General features: G+C 44.7%; 1 protein-coding gene across 2 annotated transcripts in view; it reads left to right on the plus strand.

Moving 5' to 3' along the window:
- The first annotated feature begins 2515 nt into the window (after positions 1-2515).
- IPMK (inositol polyphosphate multikinase) overlaps positions 2516-22175 on the plus strand; it is a 59852-nt gene continuing 40192 nt past the window's right edge. For both annotated transcript variants that reach the window (XR_015773212.1, XM_005533624.3), the window contains exons 1-2: positions 2516-2756; positions 6867-6952. Coding sequence is in view for 1 of the 2 variants with exons in the window: in XM_005533624.3 (XP_005533681.1) it covers positions 2531-2756; positions 6867-6952 (312 nt within the window). In the remaining variant the exon portion in view is untranslated. The remainder of the gene's footprint in view (positions 2757-6866; positions 6953-22175) is intronic.

Here is a 22175-nt window from a genome sequence, read left to right on the forward strand (position 1 = left end):
TTGAATGAGGTAGGATTGATTTTCAGCAACAGTGAGAAAGAGTAATCCAGAACTAAGTACGATTTTACTAAATGCACTTTGTCAGGGGAATTGGAGGAGATTCTCAAACAAATGCCCCTCCTTTAAGAGCTGTTCACAGCCTCTTCTGCTTTCTCTTGGAGTACAGTCACACAGCCTGGAGATGAGTTTCCTCAGGAATCTTGCTGGTAGGTTCAGTTTTCAGTGCAATCTCTTACAGTATCACACTGTGGAGAAAGAAATTACTTGCCATTTCTGCTATTCTCTCTGTTTCACTTGCTTCATTTTAGGAGAAGTTCCCAGAAAGATTAGCGAACTCCATGTGCTGAAGTGTGAGGGTGGAATGAGTGAGTGGAGGATAGTCTCATTCACGTCACTTGATTTCTATACGCATAAATCTGACTAAAGGAAATGCCAGGGAAAAGGAAGGAGGCAGTGTTTGCTTATTCTAATTACTCATGCTTTCCTATTTCTTTTAATGTCCTCCAGGCATACTTTTGTTAGCTGTAATAATATCTAGAACTATCTGTTGAGGACTAGCTGCTTGAATAATCTTTAAATTCCATGGTTTTTTGCCTTTTAATTCCATTCTTTTTTCCATTGAGATTTTGAGTTCAGGCGGATTGTATTGTTAGATGGGCACTTAGATAAGTTTGAAATGCCATTTGTTTTTCTGTGTTTAGACCCAGATAGCTGAAGTGCTTCACATCTTTGCAGAGGGAAATATCTTTCTGCAAGGCTCAGGTTGGCATCCAAATCTTGTGGCAGTTACTGCTGTCAAGACTGGGAGCCTTCTCTCTGCCAGACACACACACTTGTGCTTTTTTTTTTTTTTTTGCTGTACATCTCACTAATTCTTGTGCAAGAGTTGACCAATCTGTGTTATTTCTCTCCTGTGCCAGCACCCCCCTGGGAAAATTCATCATTGAGTATCTGAAGACAGGAGCTTACTTTTGCACCCATCTGGCTTCTAATCTTTAGGGCTGGACAGTAATGACTGATGAGAAGATGATATCAGGAGGGAGAAATGTTTTCTGCCCAGTCTCGTTACTTCAGTAAGGATCTTCCTGAGTTGCAATCCCTGTCTGCAGAACCTTATCCAATTAAGAGTGTAAAACAAACTGTTCCATGAACAATGAACTAAGAAACTCAGTTTCAACAGATTTGTTTTGCTCCTTTCTCTCACTCTTCAAGTCCTAATTCTCCCTGTGACCGTCCTGCTTTTCTGATACTCTAATTTCCCCAGTAAATCCCTTAAATTGTCATCACTTCTCCCAACCACCTGCCACATCTCCGGGCTACAGGATGGGGAAGAGGTGGTAAATAGCCAAGCTCACCATATAGAGGCTTCTCTGATGTCAGTGCCAATTCTTGAATATGCATCAGGCCATTTTATAAAACCTGGGAAAACAACCTATATCTGCTAAAATATTTTTTTAATAATTTAAAATTTTAAATAATTTTCCTGTCTCTGGCCTTTTTCCCCTGTTTCTGTGTCCTACTAATACTAAACAGAACTTGAGACTGGCAGATATCACAGCAGAAGTGCAGATTTAATACTCAGAGAGATCTGCTAATTTTATAAGGGAAAGAAACAGCAAAAAGAAAAGGCAGTATTTACAGGCTGCTAAATAGAGCTGATACGAGCCCTAGTGAAGTGTTAATGAAGTTTCCTAGCCAAGCTTTGGGGTCCTGAGAGTGACCATGCATACCTTCCTCTGTCCATGGGGAGGTAAGATTTGAATTTAGGGATTAATCTGTTATCCAGTTTAATCTGGTGTTGGGCCAGGTGCACTCATCTCCAATGCAAGACCAGCACGTAGAGTGTGTGAAAAAGTTCTGGTTGAGGCTGCTTTAAGGGCTTTGTCAACTGTAAATTTTTATACCGTTCGCATAGCTCGGTTGGATTGCACTTGCAATCTCCGATCTCCTGGAGAGAAACTGAACAAACTCCGGCGTGACGACAAATTTATTTAAAAACGAAGAGGATTCGGGGGGTATTTCAGGTTACTGACAATCAGTGGAGAACCACCCCTGCCCGCTACCGCACGGGTCTGCCGGCACTCCAGGGGGAGCAAGGGCTGACGGCCCGGCCGGGGGTGCGCGCGGGGTTAGGGTCCCCGGCCGCTCTGCAGCTCGGGGCCGGTTCGGCGGTTGCGCCGGGCCCTGTTACCTTCTCCAGCGTCCGCTGAACCGGCGCCGCCCGTCTAGGCCTTCTCCCGGGGCCGCGCCCCACGCGGCGCCACCAAGGCCACCCTCACCGTCACCAGAGCGGCGGTCCCGCTGCGAGTCGGGCCGGGCCGGGCGGCAGAGGCGGAGCCACGCCTGGGGCGGGGCGGTGGCAGTCGCTGCCCCAGTGCGGGGTGGGCGGGCGGCCCGGTGCGGGGTGATGGAGTTGCGGGGCCTCGCTGTCCGCGCCCTGATTCGCAGGGCCCGCTGAGGTCTGGCCGCAGCCGCCGCCAGAACGCGGCTACCCCCGCCCGCCGCCGCCAGCCCCCCACACCGCCGGGTCATGGCCACAGAGCCCCCACGGCCGGCGGGGCGCCCCGAGGGCGGGCGCGGGTGCTGCGTAGGCGGCGGGCGCGGCGAGACGGAGGAGGCCGAGGCCGCGGCCCAGCCAGTGCTCAGCGCCTCCCCGGACTCCGCGGCTGCGGGGGACGGCCGACGGCGGCCGCTGAACGGATGCGTGCCGCTGTCGCACCAGGTGGCCGGGCACATGTACGGCAAGGATAAAGGCGGTGAGCGGCGATGGGCGCGCGGGGAGGGGGCGGCGGGCCTGGCCGGGTCACCTGTGAGGGGGTTCTTTCACTCTACCCACTCTACCCTCGGTTTACCTGAATTCTCCCAGACCGGCTGTGACGGATTTGGCTTCTATTTCCCTCACGCCCTGGCGGCGAAGGGGCAGCTCCGTGACAGGCGGTCGGTGAAGGCGGCAGTGACGCCGGGGGGCGAGCGGAGGACTCGCCGCCGCCTTTTCCGTGCTCTCGCCGCTGGGCTTTGCCCGCACCTGTCCGCTAGAGGTGCCGCAGCAGCGCGGGTGGTCGGTGCTGGGGCTTGGGGTAGTGCTGAGGGATCGGAGCCTCCCTGAGAAGGCCGGAGGTGGAGGCGGGGGGAGGGTAGTGGTCCGGCCGAGCTCCCCGCTACGCACAGGCTGTGGATGGAGCGGTGTAACCGCTGCCATATTTAATTATTCTGGTGCTTTTCCTAAATGTCATTAGTCTGTCAAGACGTGATAGTTATCAGGCACCCTTGAACCGAATGACTTATGCCGTTTAGCTTCATTTTATCAGGCACTTTTGTAAAAGTGGGAATTCAGGTAACAGCATGCTGGTTCCCTCAGAACATATGTCAAAAACGTGGTTTATCTAACGAGACCACCTGAACCTGTGGCCACCAGAAACTTCAGCAAATTATTATTATTAAGCTATTGGTTAAGCTTGTTTATTTGATGATAAACCTGAACCAATGGCTAGGAAGTGATCTAATAATACAAATACTTGAGGATACAGCATTTTAAAATATCCCTTCACCAGCTCTAAATTTCTATTTTAATTCCATGGTGAGGAATAAGGTGTTGGCCCTTCTGATGAGGGGCCTTTTAGCTTAGGCAGTGGTCAGTGCCAAAGCAAGTGGCCAAGTTAATGTTGCCAAATGGCATTTCTCACCTTTCTAGGATGTCACATTTGGGGCAATTCTAGCCTCTCAGCCAAACGGAAGGTATGCATCCATTCAACTTGCAGCGTGCCCTCTGAGAGTACCTATAATGAGTACCTACTAGTGTATTGCCTTTAAACCCAGGTGGTAGGAACTGCCCCTGCTGAGTGGGCCAAGGGTTGAATTACAGAACCCTGACAGCCATCAGTGAGTGAAATTACAGCACTAATGGCACTGTGAGTTTGTCTTATCTACAGTCTGCATCCATGGTGTGCCTTGCTGCAGATAATCTCAAAAAAAAAGTCATTCTTCTCTTTGCGCCTGCCAAGGGCTGAACTTCAGATCTTTTTCAATCATCACTGACTGAAATTACAGCAGTAAGGGTGCTATGAGTTTGTCTTACCTACAGCCTGTTTCCATGGCATGGCTTGCTGCTGATAATCTCCACACAAAAGTAATTCCTGTTCCTTGCCCCAGCTTCAGACGGTGCAATAAAATGTAGATGGGGGTGCATTGGATCCTTGAAGATGTATGTGTTCTGTGCTCATACATCATAGCATGAGGTGGGATCAGGCAAAAAAAGGCCTACTTCAGGGAGAGCTTGACCTTTGGTACATCAGTTTTACTGCAGTTAGATCAAACAGCACAGGTGATCATCTATATTTTGGGTGCCACTCCAATGGATTAGGTAAAGCTAGCTCTCCTTGGGCAAGACCAAGACTTTTCTGAAGAGGTACCACCATGGTTGATGATCTCATCTTGAAAACCGTTTAATGTTGAAGTGAAGACCAAAGCTGCTCTGGTACTCACAGCTCTCATTTTTTTAACTCGATTTTCCCTTCTATTCCCACATACAAACAGACAGAGGACTTGAAGGTATCCAAAGTATTTTTAACTCTTATTTTTTTAGTAAAAGTACACTGTAAAATTTCTCCTGAATAACCTTCCTTTTTCCCGTTGTTTCCTGTGACTCTTACTGCCTTGCAAAGAAAGGCTTCTCACAGACTCTGCATGCATGTGTAGACATTAGGCTTCTGTGCATTGTGACTGCCCTTTTGTTGAATGCTGTGTGCAGTAGTACTTCCTGCAGATAAATTGTGTGTAGTAAGCAAAGAAATTACTTTGGCTTGTGGCTTAATTCTGTAGGTGGGTCGAAAGAGACACAAACTGGTGGATATGTCACCTTATAGAGCCTCCTGCACCTGGCAGGAGTTTGGTGGTTTGGTGTCTGTACCTGCAAAATGCTGGGCTCCAAGCCATTAGTAGGATTCTGTAGCTAAAGGGTCCATTCTCCTTCAGAGTGACTTGCTTGCTCATTTTGGAATGGTAGCAAGCATTGTGACCAACAGCCAGAGAGAAATGTTTGTGTGAAATATTTCAGGATTTTATTTTCAACATAGTTCTGTTGATTCATAAGAAATGTTAATTTGCTTTTTCATATATTAAAACAGTCCTATTCCCTATCGGTGCTGAAAAATCCTGGGAAGCCTACAACAGGCGCATGACCAACATCCATATGTTAGTATGATCTGCAGGTGATGATTTCTCTGTTTCTTGTTGTAGATCAGAGGGAAGGTTATGGAGTTTTCATCTTTGTGGTGAATATTGAAACATGGCTCTGGTTTTCAGGCCTGCCCCAGTCACAGTGACAGAGCAGTGCAGTAAGTGCTCTGGTCCGTAAAGAATGCAGAGAATGAGGGAACTTTAGATGTCAGTTTATATAAAACTCTTCAGTTTATATGTATCAACCCAATAGTGTATGGATTCTGCTTCCAGGAATCTTTTCCTGGTCTTTCTACCTATTGTCTGCTTATCAAAGCCAAAATACAGATTTTTGAGGAGCATGTGTTATAAAGCCTATTTTAATGTTTAACCTATTTTATTTTAATATGGTTGTTAACAATTTGCATTCCATTGAAGTATTTGGTGCACTTTGCAGAGTGGTTGCAATGCAAAGGGGTACAGGGAGGGGAACACAAGCTGCTGTGTCTTGAAGATGTGGTAGGCTGCACATGTATGGCAATACTTTTCTAGTTTTGGAAAGTATATAAAATCCAACTTTACGCAAGAAACATGACTTGAGAGCTGTTTTACTCAAATTTAAAAGCAAATCTTTGGCATAGCACACTATTGAAACAACAATTCTAAGTCTGGTGGTTGTTTTAAAATAAATATCTTGGTCTTTAAAGATTTTGTTTAGTTTCCAAGACTGCACAACAGAGCCCATTCATAGGTAATGGTTTTTAAGAGGGATGCAAAGCTCCTGGCTCATTTTTCTGTTTTCTCACATGGTAGTTGAAAATAGAATCTATTTTGGATGCAGTTGACATTTTTGCTACCCTTCTAAGCAAAATGAATTCCTGTCTGCAAAGCCAGAAATTAATCCTAGGAGAAAATTTATTTTCCAGAAGTGGGATTTTATTTTACCCTTGCACCTCATGATGCAACACAGTACACATTTCAGAGGAATGCAGTTACTTTTCTCTGTTCTTGCCTACATCCATCTCTTGAGTATCCTCAGCTACTCAGTTGCATTTCTTTTGCAGGTATTCAGAAATACTGGTGACTCGAGAGTCATAAGGCTGTTTCATGAGGGTATTTTTGAGGTTTTTTTTGTGCAGGCTTGATGAAGGTGTTGCTGGGATGAAATTCTGTACTGTAATTATGGGTGATACAAATAGTAGCATCTATAGCTTGGAGTGCTGTAGGTATGCTACTTCTTGTTGTAAAGACATATTCTATCTGTGCCAATAGTATAGATGTACATCTACAGGACATTTATTTCTGTTCTAGTAGTGACAATGCATTAAATGTGGTACTCCTTTAACATCTTTGCATTGTTGCAAAACAATTTATGAATTACTTAGAAAGGGAATGTCTATGTAATCTTCTTAATGATGGGGTTTTTGGGCAAGTTTTAGTGTCAAATCCCAGTGCTGTGTTGGCCTTGGACAGAACTACACCCAGGAAATCATTTGATGGGTAGAAATAAGAGGAATGCAAGGAAACCTCTGCTAAGAGTTATATGTAGGAGTGGATAATTTTTTTCTCTACTGTGTACAGTGGAAGCAGTACAGCTTTTCAACAGGCTGTCCTTGATGGTGAAGTCACTATTTCTGGGGAATAAAAAAAAAAGCGAAAAAGAAAGCCATACCTATTACAACTAAGCCCTAAAGGAAATGCTTCTCTTCTAGGCATACTGCAGCATCCAGATGGAACTGTCCTGAAGCAGTTGCAGCCGCCACCTCGTGGTCCCAGGGAGCAAGAGTTCTACAACAAGGTGAGGGTCCCACAGTGTGGAGAAGGCTGGCTTGCTCCAGGTGAAATGAGGGGTGTGCTTCCTGTAGAAGTACATCCTTATCATTTGCAGTTGGGAAAGTGCAACCTAAATACCCTGCCATGGTATCTGTGTGTTCTCTAGAACTTTCTGCTCCTTGCACGTCAGTCCTCATGCCAGACCTACTTATTTGTAGGATTTAAGCTTGCTTATTTGTTCATAGGACAGAAAACTTTCACAGCATCTAAGATTTTATTGAAAAGCCTTATCTCCTGTCTATGTTTAAAGGGTTGTGTGTTTGATCCCAACTTTCTCATATAGACAAGTCTCTCAAAATTGCTTGCATCTAAATTGAGCATGTTTAACTCTTCTTCCTAGCCTGCTTTGCTGCTAGAAATATTTTTCTGTATTAAAACTCATTTCCTTGAAAAAGTCAATAAAAATCAAAACTCTCAAGTTGTTTTAACTTCAGTGGTTGTATTTTTCCTATTGCTCATCTTCAGTTTGTTTTATCAGTAACTTTAACAAGTGTAGACCAGGAAAACTGTTGCTTTCCTGTGAACAGTTCTGGAGCCTGCTGTGTCCTACCTGCCTGTGATAGTCTGTCATGCGGTTTTCTTGTATCAGATTGATATGCCATGCCTTTCCGTGGCTTATTAGGTACAAAGAACTATCAAAATTTTGATGCTTGGTGTAAGAGGAGTCTTGAGATCCTCTACTTGTTATGGCTTGGATTTTGGTGCGTTGGTTTCTTTTTCCCTAAAAGGGTATTTATTTGTTACCAAAAGACCTTGCAGATTTTTTGAAAATGTCTCATATAAACAAAGCAGGGTGCTTTAAGTGAAGAGTGTGTTTGCATAGTAGCATTATTTGATAATTCTTATGATGGGACAGAACAGCAGCTCTTGAGTTACTAGGAGCTAGCTAAATGTAAATATTTTTCTATGTTTCTCTGTGACTCTTGTTGAGATGAGGTTAAGAAATATGCTGTCCAGCCTGACTGGTAACTTGAGTAGAAGGAGAAAGCTTGAAAAGACTCCTTTGGGCTCCAGGCTACTTACTGTGCTGTGAAATCCTCAGGCAAAGACAGTAAGGTGCTGTCTCTGCCTAAAGCCAGCAGGTAAGAGGGGTAAGTTCAGGCATTGCTTGGACATGAACTCTTTACATCAGAGACTTTACAATTTTGCTTGTTTAGGCTTAGACTCAAGCCATAAGCAAGATCCCGGGCAAAGTCTTTGAGAAGGGTGTGTCTGTAACACTTATTACTGTGCTGTGAAGAAGTCAGGTCTCAATACTAGTAACTTCCAAAGTAAGCTTCTATTCTGTCTTCTAAGGCCTTGCTGGGTTGTTTCGAACACTGAATTTTTTTGATTATAAGCCATCTTGGAAAGGGGTTAGGCAATTCCTAAAAAATACTAGAGAAAGGGAAAAATGTAGACATGATTAATTGTGTGTGCACTAGAAGGCTTTTTAGTGGGAGAAGGGAAGGAGAGCATGTGCATGTGTATTGTATTGGTGAAAGTACAGGAGAAGGGTCTTGGGGATTTGTTGCTTTTCAGTGATTAACTGCTGTCATGTTTACTCTCAGGCAAGAACTGTGTGATGTGGGCTATAGACGTCTAAGCACTACATATTGTTGTTGTAGGATAATAATTGCTCTGGGTTGGGAGGTTCAGGATAAGGTGCAGTTTCACATGCAGCTTGAGCTCATCCAAAAGCTCATAGTTGCCAAAAGGGAAATGCCTTTCTTCTCATTCCTGACATTTACCTTGCACCGTGATAGTGCTCTTTGGACATTTGTGTACTGATCTGACCTATTTAAAAGATGGCAAAGCTTCCTTGTCTTGGTAGTCTTCTGGCAGTTTAGGTGACTAAGCTGGCAAGCAGTGGGAACAATGGCAAGGCTGCCCTGTCTTGCTGACTGAGTTCACCCATTTTGTGAGCTATAATCAGAGAGACATTATCACCTTGGAGAAAGCTGATGAACCTCCAGAGATTGAGGTTTTTTTACCTCTCCTTGAGCCAGAGAGTTGTTCAAAAGGTGGCCATGTACAGGAAATGGTGAGAAACAGTGCAGAAATGAAACAAGTGAAATAAGACTGATGAGTCCCAAGCTCTCACTTTGTTAGGGCAAAAGAGCAGGTTGGTTGGTAAGATCAAAGCAGGTGGTTGTCCATTAGTATATGTGGATTAATTGAAACTTTTTTTTTTAAATTTCTGTCCCTGTTTTCTCATACGTGCTTAGAACTGTTTTGTCTGTAGGTAGGTGAGTTATTGCTCCCTTTGCATCCCACCTTATACTAGCATGAATGAAAATTGGTGTCCCAGTACCTCGGTCAGAATCAAAGGGTGTTGCTGCTGGAGACGAATAGATCACACAAATCCAGCTTGAGGTGTGGTGAAAGGAAGAGAAAGCTTTATTTCTTCTCTCAGAATTTATAGGTTTCTGACCATGGCCAGGGATTGGATAGTCAGGATAACACCTATCCTAACTGCACTGTCCGTGAGAGATGTCCATCACAAGATGTGTATCAGAAAGAATGTATACATATCTATGCTTACAGTTACTGTCCTGGGAAAGTCTTTAGAAAACTATGTCAGCAAGCTCAGATGCTGAGTTTTCAGGGCGACAAAAAGGGGTGTCTTTCCTTCTGGAATAGCACTCTTCCTCATGTGAAATAACTGAGAAGCTCTGTAGTTTACGGTAGCAAGAAGGTGAGCATGTCTAGTTTCATCTGTATGAGTCAGCTGGAGAGCAGTTATCACAGATCTGAAGCAGAAGTGTCTTTCAGGAGATATGAAATGGTATTTCAGTGTGTAGTCACACAGAATCACAGAATGACTAGACTTCAAGATGGAGTCCAACCCATGCCCTAATACCTCAACTAAACCATGGCACCAAGTGCCACATCCAGTCTTTTTTAAAACACATCCAGGGATGGTGACTTCACCACCTCTCCAGGCAGACCATTCCAGTATTTTATCACTCCTTCCGTGAAGAACTTTTTCCTAATGTCCAACCTAAATTTCCCTTGACGCAGCTTGAGGCTGTGTCCTCTCGTTCTGTCAGTTGCTGTCTGGTGAAAGAGACCAACCCCCACGTGACTGCAACCTCCTTTCAGGAAGTTGTAGAGAGTGATAAGGTCGCCTCTGAGTCTCCTTTTCTCCAGGCTAAACAACCCCAACTCCCTCAGTCGTTCTTCATAAGGCTTGTGTTCCAAGCCCCTCACCAGCCTCATTGCCCTCCTCTGGATGCGCTCAAGCATCTCAACATCCTTCCCAAACTGAGGGGTATAGATGTACAAATCACATGCAGTGAGAGACTTCTCCAGGGTCAAGCTATTCAGATATAAGCAATTTATTATATAGGTAGAGGGAGGAAGAGACCTGTTTCTGCCACCAGCCATGGTGTACACATGGTTGGGGAGGGAGAGAGAGAGAGACTGGAGAGGGGAGAGAGAGAGTGTAGGAGAAGGGAGTAAGGGAGCAAGTTAAGAGCAGGTGGAGAGGGGAATGAGGGTTAAGAGAGATGCAGAAGTTAAGAGAGCAAGAGCTAAGAGTTAAGTTCTCGTTACAATACATTATTGTTGTAGTCTGCAACTGCAGGATCAGGTCCAGGGGTGTTATTTTCTGGGAACCAGCATGTAATACGAGACAGGCCTCTGTTCATGAAACCATTTACTCAGCATGGGAACAACTCAGACCCAAACCGGAGAGCCCCGAACAAAGGCAGGGCAGGGGTTTTTGAGGGACAGAACTCTTGAGGGTCTCCACGTTTAAGGGTGGAGTTCAGGGTTAGGGACCACTAGAAACACAACAAGGGAGAAACCCCCAGGGACTCAAACCCAATCAGAACTCCTGGGCCACCCTTCACAAGGGGTTTGAGGTGGGACAACTTCATCCAGGGCTCATATGTCCATCCCCCAACACAGGGTGTCAAAATTCACACACATGGCTTACAGCCATGCCTCTCACTTTAACAGTGGTTATCTGAAACTAACTCTTTGCCTCCCTGAGGCACCTCACAACACATTATATCCTTTTCTATAGTGAATATTCTAATTCCCAGTAACCAACCACTACAAGACACACATACCAGAGAATTTACATATAGCCTATAAGAACTACCATACAGTGTTACATTTTAAACTCTAAAAGCTACCTTTCAAATTCTTCTTTTGCTGCTTTTGACCTTTGGATTCTCTATCAGCATAAGGATATTGTTTCATCAACAAGGATTCTCCTTCAGCTGGCTAGGCTATTCTTTGCTTATATAGTAACTAGCACTCAGTATCTTATGACTCAAAGCTAGCTTTCATTTCTGTTTTGATTCTAGACTTCATATTTTCAGAATCCTTTGCTAAACAATCATATTCATAAGGTTTCCCTGTTTCATCTTCCCCAACAAGGGGCCCAGAACTGGACACAGAACTCCAGCTGTGGCCTCACCAGTGCTGATTACGGGGGAAGAATGACCTCCCTGCTCCTACTGGCCACACTATTCCTGATACAGGCCAGGATGCTGTTTGCCTTCTTGGCCACCAGGGCACACTGCTGGCTCATGTTCAGCCTGCTGTCGACCAGCACCCCTAGGTCCCTTTCTGCCTAGGCACTGTCCAGCCACACTGTCCCCAGCCTATAACACTGCAGGGGGTTATTGTGCCCAAAATGCAGGACTCAGCACTTGGACTTAATAAACTTCATCTTATTGGACTTTGCCCATTCATCTAAACATTACAGGTATCTCTGCAGAGCCTTCCTGTCTTCCAGCAGAACTACACATGCTCCCAACTTAGTGTCATCTGCAAATTTACTAATGAAAGACTCAATACCCTCATCCATGTCATCAATAAAAATATAGAACAGGACGGGCCCTAGCACAGACCCCTGAGGGACACCACTGGTGACTGGCTGCCAGCTGGATGCAGCACCATTCACCAGCACTCTCTGGGCCCAGACATCCAGCCAGTTCTTAACCCAGAAAACCGTGCTCTTGTCCAAACTGTAAGCTGCCAGCTTTTCCAGGAGTTTACTGTGGGAGACAGTGTCAAAGGCCTTGCTGAAATCCAAATAGACAACATCCACAGCATTTCCAGCATCTACCAGGTGGGTCACCTGGTCATAAAAGGAGATCAGATTGGTCAAGCATGACCTACTGCTCCTAAACCTGTGCTGGCTGGGTCTGATACCTTTGCCATCCTGTACATGCTGCATGATGACACTAAGTATAAACTGTTCCATAACCTTACCAGGGTACTGAGGTCAGGCTGACTGGCTTATAATTGCTAGGATCCTCCTTCCCACCCTTTTTGTGAATGGGTGTCATGTTGGCCAGCTTCCAGTCGTCTGGAACCTCACCAGTGATTCAGGACTGCTGGTAAATGATGGAAAGCTGTCCCTAAAGGACACAAAATGATTCACATGAACACTTTTCAGTGTTAGAACAGGAAAGAGCCAACCTTTATTCTCTGACTCCAGTATTTATAGATTCTTGACAATGACCAGGGATTGGATAATCAAGTTACCACCTTCCCAATCACACTGGTCATGCAAAAAGTCTGTCAAAAGACGTTTCTTAGACGGAATGCATAAACATCTATGTTTACAGTTACTTTCCTGGGAAAGCAGCTACAATTATGAAAAACAAGATCAGAAGACTTAATTTTCAGGGTGACAGAGAGCAGCTTTGCAGGCTTATCTGCCAGTTCCCTCATCACCCTGGGATGGATCCCGTCTGGTCCCATAGATTTATGAACATCCAAGAGGCTTGGCAGTTCTCTGACTGCCTCCTCTTGGATAACAGGGGGACCATTCTGCTCCATGCCACCATCTACTAACCCAAGTCCTAGTGCTTGTGAGCTGAAGCCTGCAGGGAGTGTGTCATGATAGGTGATAATGAGGCATTAAGAGACAAGTTTGACTGGAACTCTGATATATTAAATGTGACACCAGGTAGGTAAGTCTTCTCTTCTGAAGCTGCTGGATTTGATTGCAGCTCAATGCATGAACACGACAGAGTAAAACTCTGTGTCAGTGAGTCAGATGTTTTTTGCCTTGTTATTGATGGCTTATTTTCTGTTGAGCCTGACACTAAGTACTTACCAGTAGAGCCCAAACAAAATGGGCTTCCATTTTGGAATGGAAACTCGAGCAAGACATGTGCTGAAGAATATTAACAAGTGATCCAAACTTTCTCAGAAGTGCGTGGCAACTGAATTTTGGAAGAATTTCACAGATCTCTGTCAAATCTGGAAAATTGCTGAAGCAAATCCTTCTTGGGCTGCTGTCAGGTGACCTTTCTGTTTTCTTCATACTGTGTTTCCCTTTATCAGTCAAAAAAAAAATAGAGATTTTTTTTGTAAGAGATTATTTCACCAAGTAAAGCAAACTTTTATCTACTTTTATCTATGTGTCATTCTCTTCTGCTAGGGAGGAGGCTTGCCATGTGTTATGAGGGAGGGGAAAAACAGAGCATGACATGATAAAACATAGTAGAATAATGAACTGTTTCTACTGGTTTGTTAATAGCTTACTGTGCACTGCTTAACTTCTTATTGGAGTGTGACTTTCTAGCTGTAATGTCCACTTGCTCTTGAGGTCTGTAAATCTGAGTGATTATCTAATCAAAAGAATAACATTTTTATTTGATTAAACTTAATAGATTAATTTTAATCAAATTACAACAAAATCATTTTTGTTTCTGCAAACTCCCTTTCTGTACCTGGGGGCATGAGCTTCTTACAAACATTGCCTGCATAATCATGGAGTGTTTCACTTCACTTGGTATTCTGGTACTCTTATCTGTGTGAAAAAAAATACGAAAACTGAAAATGAAACTAGTTGAGGTGTAAGGGTGGTGTTTATTTAAGGGCTAGCTACACTGCTGATCAGTTGTTTCTGTGTAATGGCAATGCTTTGTCAGAACGTGTAGGTCGAGGTACTCCAAAGGACTACTTTTAAAGGGGTTTTGGGAGGGAGCAATATACAGTGATGTGGAAACAGGGAAATAGTGTTGTTTGAAAATGCAGTCTTTTCAATTAGAGAGACTGAATTGGTAAAATACAGTGTGACCTTATGGCAGCCTGCCTATGCAAGCATGCTAAGACATCCAGGGAAGTGGCCTGCTCCTCAGTGTGTTTTGGGATTTCGCTTCAGCCTGATTTATGCCAGGGCTCATTTATCCATGCTGAAATGCTCTGATTTAGTTCAGCGGTTTAGTTCTGATTTCGTCCTTCTGATAGAAGGAGGAAACCTATCAGCACTCCTATGGTGATCTGTTGCACCAGGTGAGTTGAAAAATGTGAGAATAGGGTCCTTTGAAAAAGTTAATGCAGCCACTGTATGAGGTAGCCTGCTGCTTAGCTGGGTGTGGAGCTCCTGTCTCAGCCATGCCAGGCTGTACTCCAGAGCACGCTATGCTAGCATAGCTCTGTCCTTGCATTTCAGAGCTCTCCAGCACAGGGCTTTCCTTAGTTTGTCATGTCAAGAATGTAGCATTGCAGAAACTGTTGTCCTGTAGAGAGGGAGGATGCTGGAATATCAAGCCTTAAATAGGGCAGCTGCTTTTGTGGGCACTGAAAGAGAGAGACTGGGCTGCAAGGAGGGGATGCTGCCTGTCTGAGATATGGTGAGACCCCATCTGCAGTGCTGCCTCTAGCTTTGGGGTCCCCAATACAGGAAAGACACAGACCTCTTTGAGCCCAGAAGAGGCCTCCAAGGTGATGAGAGGGCTGGAACACCTCTGCTATGAGGAATGGCTTGGGAGAATTGGGGTTGCTCAGCCTGGAGAAGAAAAGGCTCTGGGGAGAGCTTAGAGCTCCTTCCAGTTCCTGAAAGGGCTCCAAGAGAGCCTGGAGAGGAGGGGCTTTGGACAAGGGCCTTGAGAGACGTGACAAGGGGGAAATGGCTTCTCACTGCCTGAGGGCAGGGTTAGATGAGATACTGGGAGGAAATTCTTCCCTGTTAGGGTGGGGAGGCCCTGGCACAGGTCGTCCAGAAAAGCTGTGGTTGCCCCAGGATCCCTGGAAGTATTCAAGGCCAGGTTGGACAGGGCTTCGAGCAACTTGGGATAGTGGAAAGTGTCCCTGCCCATGACAGGGGGATGGAACAAGATGGCCTTTAAGGTCCCTTCCAACCGAAACCATTCTGTGATTCTATGAAAACTGAGGAAAAGAGAATTTACAGTTGTTATCCTTGTGACTGTGGTTTCCTACAAGCTGTGTGTTAAGCATGAAGAGATGGAGTATTTCTTAATGTTTAGTAGAACAAGAGAAGGTTGCTGTATTGTTTTAAAATGGCTACTCTCACTTCTGATCTTGGCTTTCACTCAGTGCGATTGTAAACCTGTTACTGTGTGTAACTGTGCTTGAGCATGGCCTACTGAAGTTTAAAGTTTGCTAGTGGATCAGCTAAACTGGGATTTTGTGCTTAACAGATCAATAAATGTTCATGTAAAGTATTATATGGATTGCTCTTCAATTTTCCTGTGGTGACTGCATGACATCTGGGGGATGTGTAGTACACTTTCCCTCCACCTGCTGAAAACTGTCCTGAGAAAGCTCCTGCAGCACGGGCAGCTTCCAGTGGATACCTTTACCTTTTTCTTTTTCCCTGTTTGGTTGTACATCGAAGTTGTCATAGGTGGTTCTAGTGGTGTTGTTATGTCATGGCTCCAAATAACATAGCTGCAGTAGCATAAGGTTTCCAATGCTAGTGTATTGCAAGTCGTACCCAATTTCTCAGCTAGTTCTGTCCCAGGTGCAAAGGTGATTTTGGGGAACTGGAATGAAAAGGTGGACAGGGTTTCTCCCACACCCTGGTAACCTCTTACCTCTGGCCAATGCTTGTAAACCAAGGGAGCTGATTAACTGCACACAGCATTGTGAAAAGATAATTGAGCTAATCACTTGGCTCTTATGGTTAACAAATCTTCCATCCTTGCCCAGTTAGTGATAGCTGTTAACTGCTGTAGCAGTAGAGTTCAGGGTTTGAGTCCTGCTGACATTGAATCTGAATGCAAAGGAGTTGTTACCAGTGAATATAGTAGAAAATGTTTTTCACTCTTGTTATGTGTCCTAAAAACAAAGCCAGGATATAAAAGACGCAAATAGCTCTGACATGTAAAAGAGATTTACAATGATTAGCTGAGAGTTAGGCACTTGAATGCTAGGAAGGAATGGTTTTGTGGTTGCCTACACAATTGTTCTGAAGTTTCCTGGGATGCCTTGAAATGCAGCTTCTATAAGGCAATGAACTGTGTTTGTTTTGCTTTCCCTCAAGAGCTCACTAGCTCATTTAAAGCCTGATACAAGAATGGATATTGTTTGTGCAACTTTTGTTTTCTCTTTTTTAACAGTCAGTCTTAGAGTTTGTAACCAGGGGATAATGTGTGAAACCCAGTTACTAATGTTTCTGAAGCCACAATTCGTTGTGCTTCTGAGGTTGCAGAGAAGAAATGTTCCGGAATTGTGCCCATTTGGACCATTAGCAGTAATCTTACTGTTTTATTTATTTTGTTCTCAATTACCTGCAGCTCCTGGGCTGTGTCTTTTCATTCCTGCTTGATGCTTGCTTCTTTTCTGCAGTGTCTAATTTTAATTAGTATTCCAGTAGCTTCAGGCAGTGCAGTGCAGAAGACTTGTGGTGATTTCCCCCACTCTCCATGACATAAAATGAAGCCAAGAGTCTGAAAGATGGATTTTGGCCTGAATTTGCACAGAATTGCAAGAACTGACTCATAAGGCTCAGCTCCCTTTAAGCCTATATAGCATAAATCATGATAAGGCAGCCTGTGTTCCATAAGCTGTTCTCTGCTACTGACAGGGAAGGGATTGGGGAGGCAAAGTACGTCTTATTTCAAGATAAGTTATCCTATTTTCTACGCTCAGTTAAGTGCTTTTGTACTCTTGATTTAGATGATTATCCTTGGCTGAAAAAGGAGTGGATGATGGCCATTGTGCTGCTCTTGTGTACTAAAATACCCTTATCCTGTGATCAAACCTGGCTAAGGTTTTGATTTTTGGTCTTGTATGAACAAAAGTATAGCATGGCTGGTTTTCTTAACATCCTATTTTGGACACGCAATGCCTTGCCCTTGCTTTTCATTACTACGGCATTTGGATCTGTAGCTCAAAAGGGCCTTTGGCTGTGCCTCATTCTGGTACATCTGGATCTGCCACATTAACAGCAGTGATATTGGTACTGAAGTGTACCAGTGTAAATTACCTGTTAGCAAACATAGTGAGTATGTTCTGATGCAGTTCATTCCTGCCCTTTGCATCATTCCTCTGCTGAGGAATTGTCTAGAAGGGATCCTGTTTTGCTGGGGAAATGAACAAACCAGCACGTGAAATTGCCTCTAAACCACGAGCATGGACATATGTAATAAAAGGAACGACACATAGTGATTCTTAACTAATGAGAAGAAAATGGCTTTTTGAGAAAGTAGTGAAATATTTGAAGCTGGTATTCAGATCCTTTTTGATATGAAGAGTTGTCTAAGAGAGATAAAGGATGAAGTGTAGCTGTAAGAATCTGCTGAGTTCCTACTACTGTTCTATATATACTTTTTTTGTACTTCACTATTAAATGACTGGACAATAAGGAAATAAGGCAGATTTTTTTGGTTCTTGCACTCTGCAGCAAAGACAAGTTTGGAACAAGTTTCCCACACAGTAGAAAGTTAGCCTAGAAGGGTCTGGTGAGTATCTGAGTGCTCTTTGAGAATTGTGTATCACGGAATAAACCACAACTGCTTTAATAAATCTAAGAAACCCTTTTAAAAGATAGACAGTAAAAGGGCATTATTGCAATTTGATGCAATTGTGGATCTATTGGGTGGAGTTGGGAGCAGTCTGGGTAGTCTTATAGTCTATGCAAGTAAGCAGGAAAAAAAATGCAGTTCTCTTAGCAACCTGATTTTGGTGAAGATTCCTTACAAAGAGTAGATCTGGTTGGAAATGAGTGAAAATGCATAGTTGTAAAGTGCACAGTATGTTAAATTGAATTAAGACCCAGCAAAGTGGTCCTGCTCTGCTGGAGGGTCATGCAAGTACTTTTTCACTCTGGATCAAATACTGTTTAGACTTCAGTTATGAATGTTTCAGAATATGGATCAACTTACTAATACATGTTAGTGTTATACAGAAAATACTTTGTTCATTTTAAGTTCATTTAAAAGTAAGATATGGTTGGTGAGCTGACAGAATGAGATTTAGGAAAGTGTTGGTTGCCTACTTGAAAGAAAAACAAAATAAATTCAGTCTCCAAAATAATTCTGTTTTCCAGATTAAAAAACCCAAAAAGGCTTGTAACGTGAGAATATTGTTGATGATGTACTTGAGGGAAGGGATGCCATCCTGGGGAACCTTGACAGGCTTGAGAACTGGGTCAGCCAGAGGTTAACAAAGGGAAGTGCAGGGTCCTGCCCCTGAGTCAGGGTAATTCCAGACACACTGACAGCTTGGATGGAGAAGGGATTGAGAGCAGCCCTGGGAGAAGGGCTTGGGGATGATGGTTGTTGAAAAACTTGGCATGAGCTGGCAATGGGTGCTCCCAGCCCAGAAAGCCAATGGAATCCTAGACTGCATCCAAAGGAGTGTGGCCAGCAGGTTGAGGGAGGGGATCCTCCCCCTCTACTCTGCTCTCTCCTCACCTGAAGTGCTGTACACAGTTCTGGTGTCCCCAACATAAAAAGAAGGACATGTAAGCGTTGGACCAGGTCTAGAGAAGGCTATAAAGTTGTTGAGGGGACTGGAGCACCTCCCCTGTGAAGACAGGTTGAGAGAAAGGGGACTGTTCAGCCTGTAGAAGACAAGGTTATGTGGAGACCTCATAGCACCTTCTAGTATCTCAAGGGGCCTAAAGGTAACTGGAGAAACACCCTGCATCAGGAACAGGTTGCCCAGGGAGGTTGTGGCTTTCCCAGACCTTGTAATGTTCAAGGACAGGCTGGACAAGACCTTGAGCAATCTGATCTAGTGGAAGGTGTCCCTGCCTATGGCCAGGGCTTTGGGACTACATGATCTTTGAGTTCTTTCCAACCCTTAACATCCTGTGATTCTGCAATTCTATAAATGGCAGTTAAAATGGAATGCCTTGGCCTGGCACATGGACAGTGAGCCAGCTTAAGGTGCTCAGGAGGCTGTGGGACAAGCTGTACGTTGTCACTGGTGCTGGGGAGGGTATGGAAATGTGTGTAGGACTGTGGTAGTACTGTCTCTGATTGACTGAACATCAGTCTGCCCCAGTGTGGTATTTGGTGCAGTACATTGCTTCTGTGGGCTCCTGCAGCATGGACAACTTCCAATGGATATGCTTCCTCCCGCCCCCCCCCGCCTTTTGTTGTACGTCAGAATTGTCATAGCTGGTTCTAGTGGTGTTGCCATGTCATGGCTCCAAATAATATAGATGCCTTTTGCAGTCCTAGGAAAAACAAACATGCATCTGTCAGGACTTGGTTCCCGTTTCTGTCTCTTTGAAATGTAAAACTAAATTTTGCTTGTTTTAAGTATTTCAGGATTCTTCCCAGCTCTTGTTCTCTCCCACTCCTCTGTGTAAGTATTCAGATGGTACTAGATTGCTTTCTGGGGAAAAAAAAAATAGTAAGACTGAATGTTCTCAGAAAGTGGGACAGCCATACTAGCCTCATTTTGTTGTAGCCTGGGCAGTGGTCCGGGTGCCATGACTTTCCCAGAGAAACGTCCTTGGAAGGACACTCGCGGGTGCAAAGGCACTCCTTGCCCTGCCTAGAGTGATTTCAGCTCTGAGCCCTGAAAAGGGCTGTTGAGTAATTGCAGCTCTTCGGGTGATACCTGGGTGACACAGAAGGAGGGACGGGAGCCTTGTGTGGTGTTCCACAGGAAGCTTTTATTCTTGGCCCAGGGACAAGGGAAGCTCTGGCGACTGTGAAGGGGTTACGGTCCAAAGACTCTGGATAGTCAGAGGGAAACAGGTGTTTATATAGGAGCATCAGGACTAGTCAACTGAGGGCTCAGGGGTGGAGCAAAGGGGAGGGACCAGTGGGGTACATAGAATTTGCATGGGGTACATAAAATTTGCATGGGGTGCAAGGCATGCTGGAGGGGTGACTCCTTTTGTTGTTCCAACAAAGAAGGAACTCATCTAGGAGCTTTCCCTCAAAGGGAGAGTTGGGGATTCTTTGTTAATTGGCCCACCGGCCTCCACATGTCCCCCTTTGTTATTTACTAAAAATGCCACACTTAAGCCCTTTTAAGGCAATGTAAAAGTTGCCTTAACTTTTAAGTTAAGTAAAACAATAAAAATCACTTAAAGTACCCAGAGAACATTGTTTAAGAGAAAAGTGACCCATTTGTTGAGCCCCAAATGTCCGAAGAAGTAGATCACGTTCACACTGGGAGTAGGCATTTCTGAGGGAGGTGCTTCTGTTGGGGAATTAAACAAAATTTGTTAAGTCATTAGGGAGGGAGGAGGGGTTGTTCTTCTTTTCACTTCTCCACCCTCCTCCCCTTCCACTCCCTTTATTTATTAAAAGAAATTGTGAAAAGGTGGTGGGTATAGGGTGTAGGGAGGTTGGGTTAAGGTTAAGACAGAAGAGATGGAGGAACTGGAATGTGGAGGTAGATATACAGGTAAATGGGCTTTGGGAACATATCAGGGGTGAACAGGTTTGTGGGAAGTAACGGGGGGCATAGCAGCAATGGCCAGATCATGTCTGGCCTGTGGCAATGTCCAGTTCAGGGTTGTGTCTTGTTTGAGACCTAGTGATGGGACAGTTGGCTCTGAGTTGTGGTCAGCAGCAATGTCTTCATCTCCAGGCAGAACTTGTTTGATCTATAGGTTGGTCTGTGGCTAACTTAGGGACTTTGTTATTGTCAGAGGGGGCAGTGTTTGCAGGGCCTAGGTCTGGCTTTATGGCTTTCCCTGGGAGCCATTTGGGGCCTGACAGAGTTGACACACAGGTATATCCCCTTGTGCTGGTTTTGCATTAATTGATTTAGTAAGGAGTAACAAAAACACCCACAGAAATGATTTCCTGAGAGAAGCTGCTAAGACCTTCCTCTGTGCCTGGAAAAAAACAATAGCTGGCTAGCTCTGAGAATTGGCATCCTATTAAACCATTTAGAAGCTGGATCTGCCTCTGTGAATTCCACATTTTAAAAACAGGCAAGCCTGGGAAATTCTCTCTCTTGCTCCCAGGATCAAAAAGTAACTGAGCTCCCCAGTGGGGCCAGCTCTGCTCCACTGCAAGTCTGCATGACCTGGTGGGGATGGGCCAGGCCTCAGTGGTGGCTGGGCAGGGGACAGGAGGCCATGGGGCCCTGGCTGAAGCCAGGCCAGTTCACAACTGCGAACATCTTGCTAGCACCAAGCCCTGCCCCCTGCTGCTGGCCTGCGCCAAGCTGGGGACCACCGGGCCCCAGGAGTGGCTCTGGGCTGGGCCAGGACTCCCTGTCCTCAGCGGCTGCTGGGCAGAGGGTGGGGCACAGCGCGGCCTGCAGTCCATCACTGTGACTGCTTGGCCACTTGCCTATGACTGTCTCTAAAGAACACGAAATGATTCACACTAACACCTTTCATCATTAGTACAGGAAAGAACTAACCTTTATTCTCTGACTCCAGTATTTATAGATTCTCGACAGTGACCAGGTAATTAAGTTACCACGTTCCCAATCACACTGGGCATGTGAAACGTCCATCAAAAGATGTTTCTTAGAAGGAAAGTGATAAACAACTTATGTTTATAGAATTTTCATGGGAAAGTAACTAAAACTATGAAAACATTATCAGAAGGTTTTAGTTTTCAGGGTGACACATGACCATCTGCAGGCCTGGACAGGATATTAACCCTTGCACTGCACAGATAAGACCTGCAGACCTTGATCATCTCTCGAGAGAAAAGGACAGAGTGACAACACATAGAGAGACAACATGAAGACACCAAGGTCAGTGAAGAAGGAATCAAGTCTCAGATGGAAGGAGAATGGGGAGATGCCCTGGTATTGAGGCTGAAAGTTCTTTTGTTAAGGCCATGGAGATGGACTGTGATACACTAAAATATCCCCTTTAATTCATGAGAAAATATGGGGGGATGGAGTGTTCAATCTGTAGATGTGAGCAGAGGTATCCATGATGAAGCAAGATAGATGCTAGAGAGACTGTGATCCCATGAGAAGCTTGAACAAAAAGAGAGCGTGATGAAGGCCCTTTGCCCTCAGGGAGAGAAGAAGACCTCTGTTCTCAGAGA

Source organism: Pseudopodoces humilis, chromosome 9 (genome assembly GCF_049639895.1).
Source record: "Pseudopodoces humilis isolate 2021_Gansu_Grassland_sample_001 chromosome 9, ASM4963989v1, whole genome shotgun sequence".
Classification (NCBI taxonomy): Eukaryota; Metazoa; Chordata; class Aves; order Passeriformes; family Paridae; genus Pseudopodoces; species Pseudopodoces humilis.